Source organism: Ylistrum balloti, unplaced genomic scaffold, assembly GCF_031769215.1.
Source record: "Ylistrum balloti isolate Yb309-2 unplaced genomic scaffold, AGI_CSIRO_Ybal_v1 Utg369934, whole genome shotgun sequence".
NCBI classification, from domain to species: Eukaryota; Metazoa; Mollusca; class Bivalvia; order Pectinida; family Pectinidae; genus Ylistrum; species Ylistrum balloti.
In genome coordinates this window covers 1,175,584-1,188,357 of record NW_026782045.1, presented here as the reverse complement: position 1 = coordinate 1,188,357, position 12,774 = coordinate 1,175,584, and the positions used below count along the sequence as shown (strand labels likewise).

Genomic DNA, 12,774 nt, shown 5'->3' with positions numbered 1-12,774 from the left:
TAGGAAATCTGTGAATGGTTTATATGGAGAAAATATTTTTTAAATCATGTCAATTATTGTTTTGATTAAGAAACTCAAAATAAACTTTTTGAAGAAAAGATATAGACAAAAATCATTAAATATACAAAATATTACCTCTAGGACTAACACGAGCGTCAATACATGACCTAACAGAAGCACGTGTAATCTAACAGAAGCACGTGTAATTTAACAGAAGCACGTGTAATCTAACAGAAGCACGTGTAATCTAACAGAAGCACGTGTAAAAGTCTTCGAAGTGGATGTATTTCCAGATTACACACATGTATATTTTCTTTGTTTTACCGATAAGGTAGTCAACAAATGGTTTGAACGGTGAGGAAGTCAGTTGTTTCTTACACACATGTCAAGGATGACTTGGATATAAAATGTATGTTATTATTTCTTACAGATTGGAACACCTACCAGTGAGTATGACTGTTAAAAGTGCTGGTCCTACCGAAACCTTGGTATCTGATAGAGAAATGGACAGTACAAATGACGCCACAGCCTCATCCCTTAGGATTTTACTTGTCACAACACGGCCGTCTGAAAACAAATGGTCACATGGTACTTGAGGTAAACTTCATAATACATTGTTTTTCCTTGGTCGTATTGCACAATAAACACGAAGAACAATACTCTGATAAACCAATAAACAAAACAAATAACAAAATTATCAACACATCCGGGACATTAGACAGACTTTGTTAGCAGACAAAAAATTATCCTGATTGAAACAAGCATTTCTTTGGCAAGCAGTGAGTGTTTGTGCTCCATATTTTACATGGCCACAGATTTGACAGAGAGGATTAGAAATACGTCTTAATGAAACGAAAAAGAAACTTTAAAAGACTTGTGCTCTGTTTAAACTTAGCTAATTATGAAATATTAACTTGGATATTAGTTTGTTTTTTTGTTGTTGTTGTATTCTACTTCAAACTTAGAAACCTGTAGTTATCTTATCTTATCGAAGTAGAGTCCAGATATTGATGTTATTAATTCATTAATTCAATTACTTAATCATCAGCAATATACTGTAGAATTATTTGTAATATAAGAAATAATACAGCAATCAAAACTTTCCTTAAACTACAACATACGATGGCAATATTCTTCTGAACATTTCTCACTGACCGTTGTCCTTTGTTTTTTTTTTTTTTTTTTGTTTTTTTTTTTTTTTGTTTTTTTTTTTTTTTTTTTTTTTTTTTTTTTGGGGGGGGGGGGGGGGGGTTAGGGGGTGGGGGAGGGGGGGTTTGTCCTTGCAATAACTAGTGCCGTGTGCAGACGCATCTTCCCAAACAAGTGTAAACAGGTAAGAAACGAACAGAACAGATCCCAAGTGTTAAAATGAAAGTAGCAAACCGGTGTTGATCTATTCAATATCCTCTGAGAAGAAACATATCTTTAAAGGGTTTGATAATCAGCCGCTTACCACATGTAATGAGAGAGATGTTCATAATATCATGGAATACCGGATACCGGTTAATTAACAGCTGTACAACAATACTTCTTTGTAAATAAGGCATATCATGTCACTGTTCCCAAAATGTTGCATCAATTTATCATTCCAACAAAGAAAACTGTCACAGACATTCCAGACGAGGCTAATCTTCAGATATATTCACGGACGATGATTTGGAGACATCTCTGACCTTGGAACATAGCAAGTAATAACACGGGCATTGTCCATGATACCTGACAAAGTGGTTTGTAATGTACGAAAGTACCTACCTGGGTACAACGTGAAAGGACATGAAGAACAGGTCATACTGATGCTCGTGTAGTTATCATCTGGATCGGAAACCGTGACGGTGAACACAGAAACTGATGACGCGGTGTTTTTTGCAGAAACAGTTACAGCTCCTAAAAAGAAAATAAGAAAGAGACCTGAGTGTGCAACATATTCGATACAAAATTAGAGTTAGATTAAGGATATCCAGATAATAAATTCAACAACACTAAACAACTGTTTTCTTCTTCTGGGACTTGTCAGGGTGTATAAATGTTTTTTTTAAAAAATCAAGAAAATACCAACAAGGCAACACAATTATAATCCAAATTCAACTTCCATAAAAGTAGGGCAAAATATGAAGAAAATCAAGATTTACACGGAGATTCCTGAAAAAGTTCCAGGAGAATAAGACCAAGTGTTATTTAATAAGACAAGGTGTTCCTGAAGAGTAAGCGTCTTCTGCTTCATCAACGACACACGCCATGTATCACTATATAAGTATTGCTGACTGTACACAACAACTGATGGTGAAGATATTATAACAGATATAAAGATTAAGATGTTATTCTTGAATAATTCAAAATATCGAGAGACACAATGACTATACGTTGGAAACGAGCAAGATTTGTTTCCAAATAAGAATGTTTTTCCCATTCAATGGGTCAATTTTATAAAACTCGTATCGGACTTTTGAAAACATCCATTCCAAACTCGCCCAGCTTCATGGAAAGTATAGTTGGTCTTAATATAAGGCACTCATTATATTTTTCTCAACAATATTCAAATTTATTGCTTTTAACAGACTGTTGGCCATTTGTTTCAATTTCCCTATTGTGCTTTTCGATCTCTGTTGTGCTGCTGTATGACTTACCAGTGAAATTACTGAAGACTGGGGACTGGTTCTGTAAAACTACCTGTATAACGTATCTGTGGGGTACCTGAAGACTGGAGACTGGTTCTGTAGTACTACCTGTATAACGTATCTGTGGGGTACCTGAAGACTGGAGACTGGTTCTGTAGTACTACCTGTATAACGTATCTGTGTGGTACCTGAAGGCTGGAGACTGGTTCTGTAGTACTACCTGTATAACATATATGTGGGTTACCTGAAGGCTGGAGACTGGTTCTGTAGTACTACCTGTATAACGTATCTGTGAGGTACCTGAATGCTGGGGACTGGTTCTGTAGTACTGCCTGTATAACGTATCTGTGGGGTACCTGAAGGCTGGGGACTGGTTCTGTAATACTAACTGTATAACGTATCTGTGGGGTTCCTGAAGGCTGGTGACTGGTTCTGTAGTACTACCTGTATAACGTATCTGTGTGGTACCTGAAAGCTGGGGACTGGTTCTGTAGTACTACCTGTATAACATATATGTGGGTTACCTGAATGCTGGGGGCTGGTTCTGTAGTACTACCTGTATAACGTATCTGTGAGGTACCTGAATGCCGGGGACTGGTTCTGTAGTACTGCCTGTATAACGTATCTGTGGGGTACCTGAAGGCTGGGGACTGGTTCTGTAATACTAACTGTATAACGTATCTGTGGGGTTCCTGAAGGCTGTTGACTGGTTCTGTAGTACTACCTGTATAACGTATCTGTGGGGTACCTGAAGGCTGGGGACTGGTTCTGTAATACTAACTGTATAACGTATCTGTGGGGTACCTGAAGGCTGGGGACTAGTTCTATAATTCTACTTGTATGACGTACCTAGAAGATTGGTGAAGGCGCGGGGCTGGCTCTGTAGAACCATCTGCACGACCTACCTGTGAGGTTGGTCAAGGCGCGGGGCTGGTTCCGTAGAACCGCCTGTATGACGTACCTGGGAGATTGGTGAAGGCAGGTGGCTGGTTCTGTACTACCAGGATATTTACGGTGCTTGATACGTTTGTGAATCCATCCGTACACAGGACAGACAGCGTGTATGACGATTGAGTACTGTAAGACAAGGCCGGGCTTCCCTTGTAACACACGAAATGGCCTGTATAACAGAAGGAAAAAAAAATATTGCGGGGTTTCTACATTTTTATAGTTTGATATCTTTGTCTTCTATATCTATATCAAAATCAAAGTCCGTTTGAAAACAAACTTTTTTTGACAATCGTAGATTAACCAGACTTAACAGAAGAAAGGGAAGTGCACTACTTTCCTCAGTGGATGACAACATACTTGCAGTCTCTTTTTTTATATAAAAAGGTGAGGTTATTGGAAGCGAACATGCGACGGAATCGCTTTCAGCATCCGATGTCTGGAATTCATAGAGAGTTGTCTCCCCCGTCGTGTCTTCGTGAATTGAGGTTGTCGTGGGTAGACCTTGTATCACAGGCGACTAAGAAACAAATCGAAAACATTGACAGGAACATATTTTATAACAATAATATGTCGCACTTTCGATCGTGATTAAAATAAAGTCAAAGGTCATTTATCATTTACTCTTTCGTTTCGAGTAAATATCAAGTTTCAATATTAAACTGCTGGAGCAGCGGCTACCACAGATATATCCCTACTCCTAGGTCAGGGGTTCACATAGATATATCTCTACTCCTATGTCAGTGGTTCACATAGATATATCTCTACTCCTATGTCAGTGGTTCACATAGATATATCTCTACTCCTAGGTCAGGGGTTCACATAGATATATCTCTACTCCTAGGTCAGGGATTCACATAGATATATCACTACTTCTAGGTCAGGTGTTCACATAGATATATCTCTACTCCTATGTCAGGGATTCACATAGATATATCACTACTCCTAGGTCAGGGTTCATATAGATATATCACTACTCCTAGGTCAGGGGTTCAAATAGATATATCCCTACTCCTAGGTCAAGGGTTTACATAGATATATCTCTAGTCCTATGCCAGGGTTCAAATAGATATATCACTACTTCTAGGTCAGGGGTTCACATAGATATATCTCTACTCATATGCCAGGGTTCAAATAGATATATCACTACTCCTAGGTCAGGGGTTTACATAGATATATCTCTAGTCCTAGGTCAGGGGTTCATATAGATATATCACTACTCCTATGTCAAGGGTTCAAATAGATATATCCCTACTCCTAGGTCAGGGTTCACATAGATATATCACTACTCCTTGGTCAGGGATTCACATAGATATATCACTACTCCTAGGTCAGGGTTCAAATAGATATATCACTACTTCTAGGTCAGTGGTTCACATAGATATATCTCTACTCCTATGCCAGGGTTCACATAGATATATCACTACTCCTAGGTCAAGGGTTCACATAGATATATGTCTACTCCTAGGTCAGGGTTCACATAGATATATACCTACTCCTAGGTCAAGGGTTCACATAGATATATGTCTACTCCTAGGTCAGGGTTCACATAGATATATACCTACTCCTGTAATTTCTCTCAAATATTCCTTGGGTATTGTTTTTTTAAATATATTTTTATATAAATATATATATATTGAAAATGTGGTGAATTCTCCGTGCCAAGTAAATATAAAAAAAATTAAAACACTGGAAAACACATGATGTAAAACATGATGTAAAACTTAAGCGCTTTCATTTCTTATATTTATGTAAAACATCTGAAGAAGACATGAAAGCGCTGATGTTTTACATCATGTGTTTTCAAGTGTTTTAATATATATAGGAATTTTCTCTTGGTTATACACAGCTACAGATACACGTGTGTAACAGACACAATAAATGACGAAATGATTCAGATATTGACGACGTTTGTGATTTAATACATTACAGTTCAGTGACTACATTTACCTTATTTTGGACTATTACTGTGAGTGTAGCAGTTGTGGAGAAGAGACAGGTATTCGTCACGGTGATGTCAACAGTATACGTACCGGGTACGAGAGTGGAGGATAAACTCACTGTCACAACCCCTATACGTGTATCACAATGTAAATCCATTAGCAACAATATTTTATTGAACTGTTCTCTGTTACATTACGTTAAGCAAAGTCATGCAGAGAGTACAACAGGACACAATATTGTATGCCTCCTGCTAATACACCAGTAATGTTATTTGTTTGTGATTTTCATTGTTTATAACTTCAGAATTTTTATTTGAAATACAGCATGACTTTTTGTTATCAATATATGATAAACACTTATTGTTGTTGTTGGTGGTGGTTGTCGTGGTGGTGTTTTTGTTGTTGTTGGTGGTGGTTGTCGTGGTGGTGTTTTTGTTGTTGGTGGTGGTGGTTGTAGTGTTGGTCCTTGTGATGTTGGTGTTGGTGGTGGTGGTGGTTGTAGTGGTGGTCGTTGTGATGCTGTTGCTGGTGGTGGTGGTGGTGGTGGTGGTGGTGGTGTTGTTGATGGTGGTGGAGTTGGTGGCAGTGATGGTGGTGTTGTTAGTGGTGGTGGTGGTCGTGGTGATGTTGTTGCTGTTGTTGGTGGTGGTCGTGGTGTTGTTGGTGATGCTGGTGGTGGTGATGTTGTTGGTGGTATTGGTGGTGGTGGTGGTCTTGGTGTTGTTGTTTTTGGTGCTGGTGGCAGTGGTGTTGGTGGTGGTCGTGGTGTTGTTGTCGTGGTTGTTGTTGTTGGTGGTGGTCGTGGTGTTGTTGTTGGTGGTGGTGGTGATGATGGTGGTGGTGGTGGTCGTCAAGGTGTTGTTTTTGTTGAAGTAGTTGTTGGTGTTGTTGTTGTTGTTGGTGGTGGTGGTGATGGTGATGTTGTTGTTGTTTTTGGTGGTGATGATGGCGGTGGTCGTCGTGATGTTGTTGTTGATGGTGGTAATGATGGCGGTGGTCGTGGTGGTGTTGCTGTTGTTGATGGTGGTGATGATGGCGGTGGTGGTCGTGGTGGTGTTCTTGTTGGTGGTGGTGGTCGTCGTGGTGTTGTTGTTGTTGGTGGTGGTCGTCGTCGTGGTGTTGTTGTTGGTGGTGGTCGTGGTGATGTTGTTGCTGTTGTTGGTGGTGGTCGTGGTGTTGTTGGTGATGCTGGTGGTGGTGATGTTGTTGGTGGTATTGGTGGTGGTGGTGGTCTTGGTGTTGTTGTTTTTGGTGCTGGTGGCAGTGGTGTTGGTGGTGGTCGTGGTGTTGTTGTCGTGGTTGTTGTTGTTGGTGGTGGTCGTGGTGTTGTTGTTGGTGGTGGTGGTGATGATGGTGGTGGTGGTGGTCGTGGTGGTGTTCTTGTTGGTGGTGGTGGTCGTCAAGGTGTTGTTTTTGTTGTTGAAGTAGTTGTTGGTGTTGTTGTTGTTGGTGGTGGTGGTGATGGTGATGTTGTTGTTGGTGGTGGTGGTGGTCGTGGTCATGGTGTTGTTGTTTTTGGTGGTGATGATGGCGGTGGTCGTCGTGATGTTGTTGTTGATGGTGGTAATGATGGCGGTGGTCGTGGTGGTGTTGCTGTTGTTGATGGTGGTGATGATGGCGGTGGTGGTCGTGGTGGTGTTCTTGTTGGTGGTGGTGGTCGTCGTGGTGTTGTTCTTGTTGTTGGTGGTGGTCGTCGTCGTGGTGTTGTTGGTGGTGGTGGTCGTGTTGTTGTTGTTGTTGTTGTTGTTGGTGGTGGTGGTGGTGTTGTTAGTGGTGGTGGTGGTGGTGGTGGTCGTGGTGGTGGTGGTGTTGGTGGTTATGTTGGTGGTGTTGTTGTTGTTTATGTTGAAGAGGAAAACGAAGATGAAGAAGAATATGAAAAAGAAGATGAAGATGATGACATACCTGTTATGCTGTTTACTGTGAAGTAGGTAGACACTACACCTGTCTCAGAGAAGGTGAAAGAATCCAGAGAATTCGGATTGTCAACGACTGGAATGTAGATTGTTGACCCTTGTGCAAGGTCAGAATCGATTGTGACGGAAGTCGGCAAACCACTGAATGTTGGAGCACGTCCTGTCAAACAAACCGTTTTATAAAATTTAACAATTAGATGCTGAAGTACTTTTTGTCAATTAGACCACATAACAGTATGTAACAAGAGGCGTCTTGACGGTCACCTGAGATAAACAATATCGAATATAAAGGCTAAAGTATTGTTATCAAGTGTCATGAAACAAAAATTGTGACACTGGATGTAAACAGTTTCAATACATGCATTTCATCAAAACTGTCAGCCTCTACTGATAATTCTTATAAAGTTAATTGCAGTGGGAAAAAACCAATGTTATGCTTAAAAATGCATTTTTTCTATGAAAATGACGGTAAAGTCTAAAAAAATGTATTCCTCCCCAGACTGTATAATTCACAATTTTCTTTATCATAGTACAGGGAAGGTTTCTGCATAATTTCATTTAAATTGGATCAGGGGTTTTTCAGAAGAAGTTGAAAGTGTTAAATTGTTTACGGACGCACGACGTACGACGCCGGATGAAGGGTATTAGACCACGACACTTTGTCTCAGGTGACCTAACAATTAGTTGAACTATAGAATGTACCATGAAGTCAGAAGCTAAATTATCCTGTGTAAACATTAACATGTCGTCTAGTTACCTTGTTCTGTATAAGCTTTTATACCGAATGTTGCATCATTATCGTTTTTCGACAATGTGACGGTCTCCCCAACATTGGTGTTGGTCATATCTTCCATGTAGTAATTATTCTTTATTGACTGTCCTCCTTTTCTATAAGCCACCAGGATATCGAAGTTACTGCAATACCTGTTTACCAGAAGGTAGCGAAAACATCGTTAGTTTGAAACGTTCATTTTTGCGCTTTTTGAGGACGAAGAAAAGCCACGAAATCCTGTAATGTCATATCTCCTCATATCGATTGTCAAAATCTAGTTATCTTGAATACGATCAAACGCATCGGATATAGATGTTATGCTTTATAATGGTATAGAGTAAGTAGGTGGTCGAATGGCGCAGTGGTAACGATTTCGCCTTTCCTCCAACCGTTCAGGGTTCGATTCCTTGAACGGCCGTGAAAAGGTAAGGGGTCACCTGATGACCACGTGGGTTTTTCCCCCGGGGTACTCCGGTTTCCTCCCATAATGAGACATTCGGGTTTATTAGAATGATTGGTATAAGTAACAATAAGTTGTTTCGCAATTGTCATAGAATAAATAAGGATCATATTAAATGTATACCAGCCAATCCGGTCACCAGGTTCCACGATAATCTGTTCCGCTTCCGGGATATTAAACGTAAGCAACTCCCCCAGTTCCTCTCCACCCGGGGGATTCACGGAGGCTGAAATAGTTTCACAAAACTTCATGTTAAAATGTTTCTTAATTCTCCAACACAGTATTGTGTTCTTTATTTATTTAATTTTTTTTCGAGAAGCTGCCCAACAAGTTGTTTTCATTGTAAGTTTTTCATATTATGATGATTCTGTCTCAAACTTCACTCCATCTTCAATACTCCATTGGTTGTTCTCCCTATCGCTGTCTGTATACTTGCCGGAACATTTCATGGCAAAATTGAAAGTTCTTTGAGCGAAACATTGTGGACAAGACGAGAGACTGTTTAATCCTTTGATAAACATAAGACGAATCTCGATGTCGCATAACAGTACTTTGTACTGGCTTTGAAGTTGAATGCCGCTCCTTTATAATCTTCAAAGAAGGGTATCTGTCTGTGATTGGTCAGTTTTTTATCTCCTGAAACCCAATCATATTACTTCATTTGTGCCTTCAATTTTGCCATGGAATGTTCCAAGGGTGTAGTGCACGATAATGCTAGTTACCATTGGATAATGGAGTAGGATTTAACTCTAGTGCTGATAAACCAAAACAAAATTGTAACAGTACTTTGTTATTCCATTTACAAACTCATTTAAATCACATTCCAATATAGTAACAAATTATTTTTTGATAAAACTGTCGTCATGGTTCATTGCAAAACTTTCCACGCTGTTGGTTTTATTCGACGTTAAATGACGATGAGGTCAATTTCAACATTAAAACCATTGATAACGGGTATGGTCACTGTTTGCGAGAGAGAAAAAGAGACAGCGTGACACTCGTGGTATGGAACACGCATACCGGAGGATAAGTCGAGGCGATATGTTGTTACATCCATCGTATAAGTCTATAGCTGGTTCCTGTAAATTTGACGGATGAGTTAAAGGTTTACTCACGTGTTGATCAAGAGCGTCCCAAACATGCTCAATTGGTTACAAATCTTGTGATTTCGATAGCAGAAAATGTTCACCTAGCGCGAATGGTACGCGTTGGCGCGTTAACCTGCTTTAAAATTGCGCGAAAGTCATGGCGTCGAAAGAATGATAACCATTTCATTTCAGCAACGCAGCAGTTTCCAAAACACTTCCCTTGTCGCTTCCACACTGTTTGCTTCTGTCATCGTATCGTTGACAGCATTGGACCTGTTTTGAAAATAGTGCATTGTCCCTGTACGGTCCAGCGACGGTGTACTCGGGTGTAGATAAGATTCTTACGGCCTAGTGTGGGAACGTCAAAGTAGTATGCTTTCCACCTGTTGGGAACGGTAACGTGTGGACGTACCATCCCTAGAGCGCTTATGAATCAATTGTGCAGGTGTGGTAATCATATATGACGGCCACCCCTCGCGGTCGATTTGCGGGGTCGGACGTTTCGAGGACGATTAGATATTGACCTCGGTTCTTTTAAATGACTTAGCAACTGGGTAAAATGTCGTAACGCTGCAACGGAAATATGTCGCAATTCGACGTCGACATTCTCTAATCTGTATCATTCCTACAGCCCCTTCCTCCTGTATTTGTGACAACCGGATATAATGATAAATTGGTTTATAGAATTATTTGGTGAATTCTAAGTGGTCAGAATCTACGGCACGGGTGTCAGTTTGATTTGTTTTGAAAGTCATATGAAGGTACAAGTTAGTCGCAGAAAATCTCAGCAAGCTCTCCCCATAAATCTTTCACGGTTGAATGATTTTTATGTATTTCCCCTCGAATTTTGTAATGTAAACTTCTGTCATTTTCTTACATTACAAAAAACATGACATTGTTTTAACTTATTTACAAGTAATCGCCAACAAAACTCGCAGTACAAACTGCCTACACCTCGTCATCTACCACTAGCAAGCCTTACCTATACTGCGGACGTTTTTCCCCACAAGTCTTTCGTCGTCCGTCCCAGCTGACTTCCAAACCATTAGTTCTATAGATCCCGTGTATCCGGCAACTATCTCCCAGGATGTGATAACACCACAACAGTGAAACGTGTACAAGGAGTCTCGAACCACGTACCCACGAGCTGTCAATGAAAAAAATAGCACGTAGTTTTCGCAAAAACATATAGATACAAATTTCACTGCATTGTCATATTTATTTGCAATGAATAAACATTATTCGTCCGTGATATTACATCTGAAATTAAGAACAGAGTTTAAAGAGTAACTAAAAGCTATCAGACGCTAAGTCGCGTGGACATGATTAATCAGCAGCTGTATCTACTATCGAAGTGACGCAGTATAGATCACATGGTGTCAGCTATCACTTTATACAACCACTAATAGTGATACCGTCAAATCATACAGAACACGACGTCAATGACGTAACATACCAAAAACATGGGACTAGATTTGGAGAGGAGATGACGTCAGGAAATACCTGGACATTTCTTACAAGACTTTAAGTTAGACTGAAACAGATTTGCTTCAGCAAGTTGGATTACTATATCGCCACTCATATCTATATATACTGTATATTTGTTTACTGTTCTGTTCTGATATTTCGCGCTCGTTCCAATCAGGACTACAGTTAATTCTGTCTTTACCATGTCTATACATAGGTATACATGTATATAACATAGATTTCAAAATGTTTTTATTTACAATTAGATCATATATTTTCTGGGTATTTAATTCCTTTTGATGACCGAGGAAACAGCGTAATTAAAAACCCACAAATATTACCAACTGTTTAGTATCAAAGAAATCAAACAGAAATCCACAATAGAACAACAACCCAAATCCAAAATCAACATACAAACACACATATACACTACACTGACAATGTCTTTCATTACAACTTGGTTTTATCACGATTATCAATCAGAGCTTAGCACTTAGACAGACCTGCATTATACCAGACCGAGTCACATAGAGTGATATCTGTTGTAGAGTAATAATAGCACGTTATACTTTCAGCAAAATGTCTTCTCACCTTCTTTGTTTTCCAGTTTCTGATCCTTCTTCACCAAGTCTGTGAACCCAGTGTGATTATGGACACTTCCACAGGACACGGCAGATGTCACTGTAACATAGAATAGCCGTAACGCAAACGTTAGGATTTACAAGTGATGAAACACAACAGAACAAAACATCACTGTATGTCCTTGTGTTACAGACTTACGCTGGCAGGTCAGGCGTAAAACATGTAGCTGTTTTTCACATTTCGTGACCATAAGATGCAATTCAAATTGAGTTCTTGATCTTCTTTTTCCTTTCTAAAGAAAGTGCATCCCCCCCCCCGGATGTCTCTTTCGATTCGACCTAACTTTTGACCTCCTGATGTCTCTATTGACACTACCTGACTTTTAACCTCCTGATGCCTCTGTTGAAACTACCTGACTTTTGACCTCCTGATGTCTCTATTGACACTACCTGACTTTTAACCTCCTGATGTCTCTGTTGACAATGTCTGACTTTTGACATCCTGATGTCTCTATTGACACTCCCTGACTTTTGACATCCTGATGTCTCTATTGACATTACCTGTCTTTTGACCTCCTGATGTCTCTATTGACACTACCTGACGTTTGACCTCCTGATGTCTCTATAGACACTACCTGACTTTTGACCTCCTGATGTCTCTATTGACACTACCTGACTTTTAACCTCCTGATGTCTCTGTTGACACTACCTGACTTTTGACCTCCTGATGTCTCTATTGACACTACCTGACTTTTGACATCCTGATGTCTCTATTGACACTACCTGACTTTTGACATCCTGATGTCTCTATTGACACTACCTGACTTTTGACCTCCTGATGTCTCTATTGACACTCCCTGACTTTTGACATCCTGATGTCTCTATTGACACTACCTGATTTTTGACATCCTGATGTCTCTATTGACACTACCTGACTTTTGACATCCTGATGTCTCTATTGACACTACCTGACTTTTAACCTCC

At 39.9% G+C, this 12,774-nt stretch overlaps 1 protein-coding gene across 1 annotated transcript in view; it reads right to left on the bottom strand.

Moving 5' to 3' along the window:
• Positions 1 to 12,291, bottom strand: part of LOC132547118 (protocadherin Fat 4-like) — a 32,214-nt gene extending 19,923 nt beyond the window's left edge. Inside the window, exons 1-12 of the mRNA XM_060210872.1 lie at positions 12,204 to 12,291; positions 11,801 to 11,890; positions 10,725 to 10,889; positions 9,213 to 9,290; positions 8,778 to 8,880; positions 8,180 to 8,346; positions 7,412 to 7,582; positions 5,514 to 5,635; positions 3,924 to 4,083; positions 3,577 to 3,735; positions 1,753 to 1,884; positions 445 to 567 (exon numbers count right to left, since the gene is read on the bottom strand). Coding sequence (XP_060066855.1) covers positions 445 to 567; positions 1,753 to 1,884; positions 3,577 to 3,735; positions 3,924 to 4,083; positions 5,514 to 5,635; positions 7,412 to 7,582; positions 8,180 to 8,346; positions 8,778 to 8,880; positions 9,213 to 9,290; positions 10,725 to 10,889; positions 11,801 to 11,890; positions 12,204 to 12,291 — 1,558 coding nt within the window. The remainder of the gene's footprint in view (positions 1 to 444; positions 568 to 1,752; positions 1,885 to 3,576; positions 3,736 to 3,923; positions 4,084 to 5,513; positions 5,636 to 7,411; positions 7,583 to 8,179; positions 8,347 to 8,777; positions 8,881 to 9,212; positions 9,291 to 10,724; positions 10,890 to 11,800; positions 11,891 to 12,203) is intronic.
• Between the last annotated feature and the right edge of the window lie 483 nt (positions 12,292 to 12,774).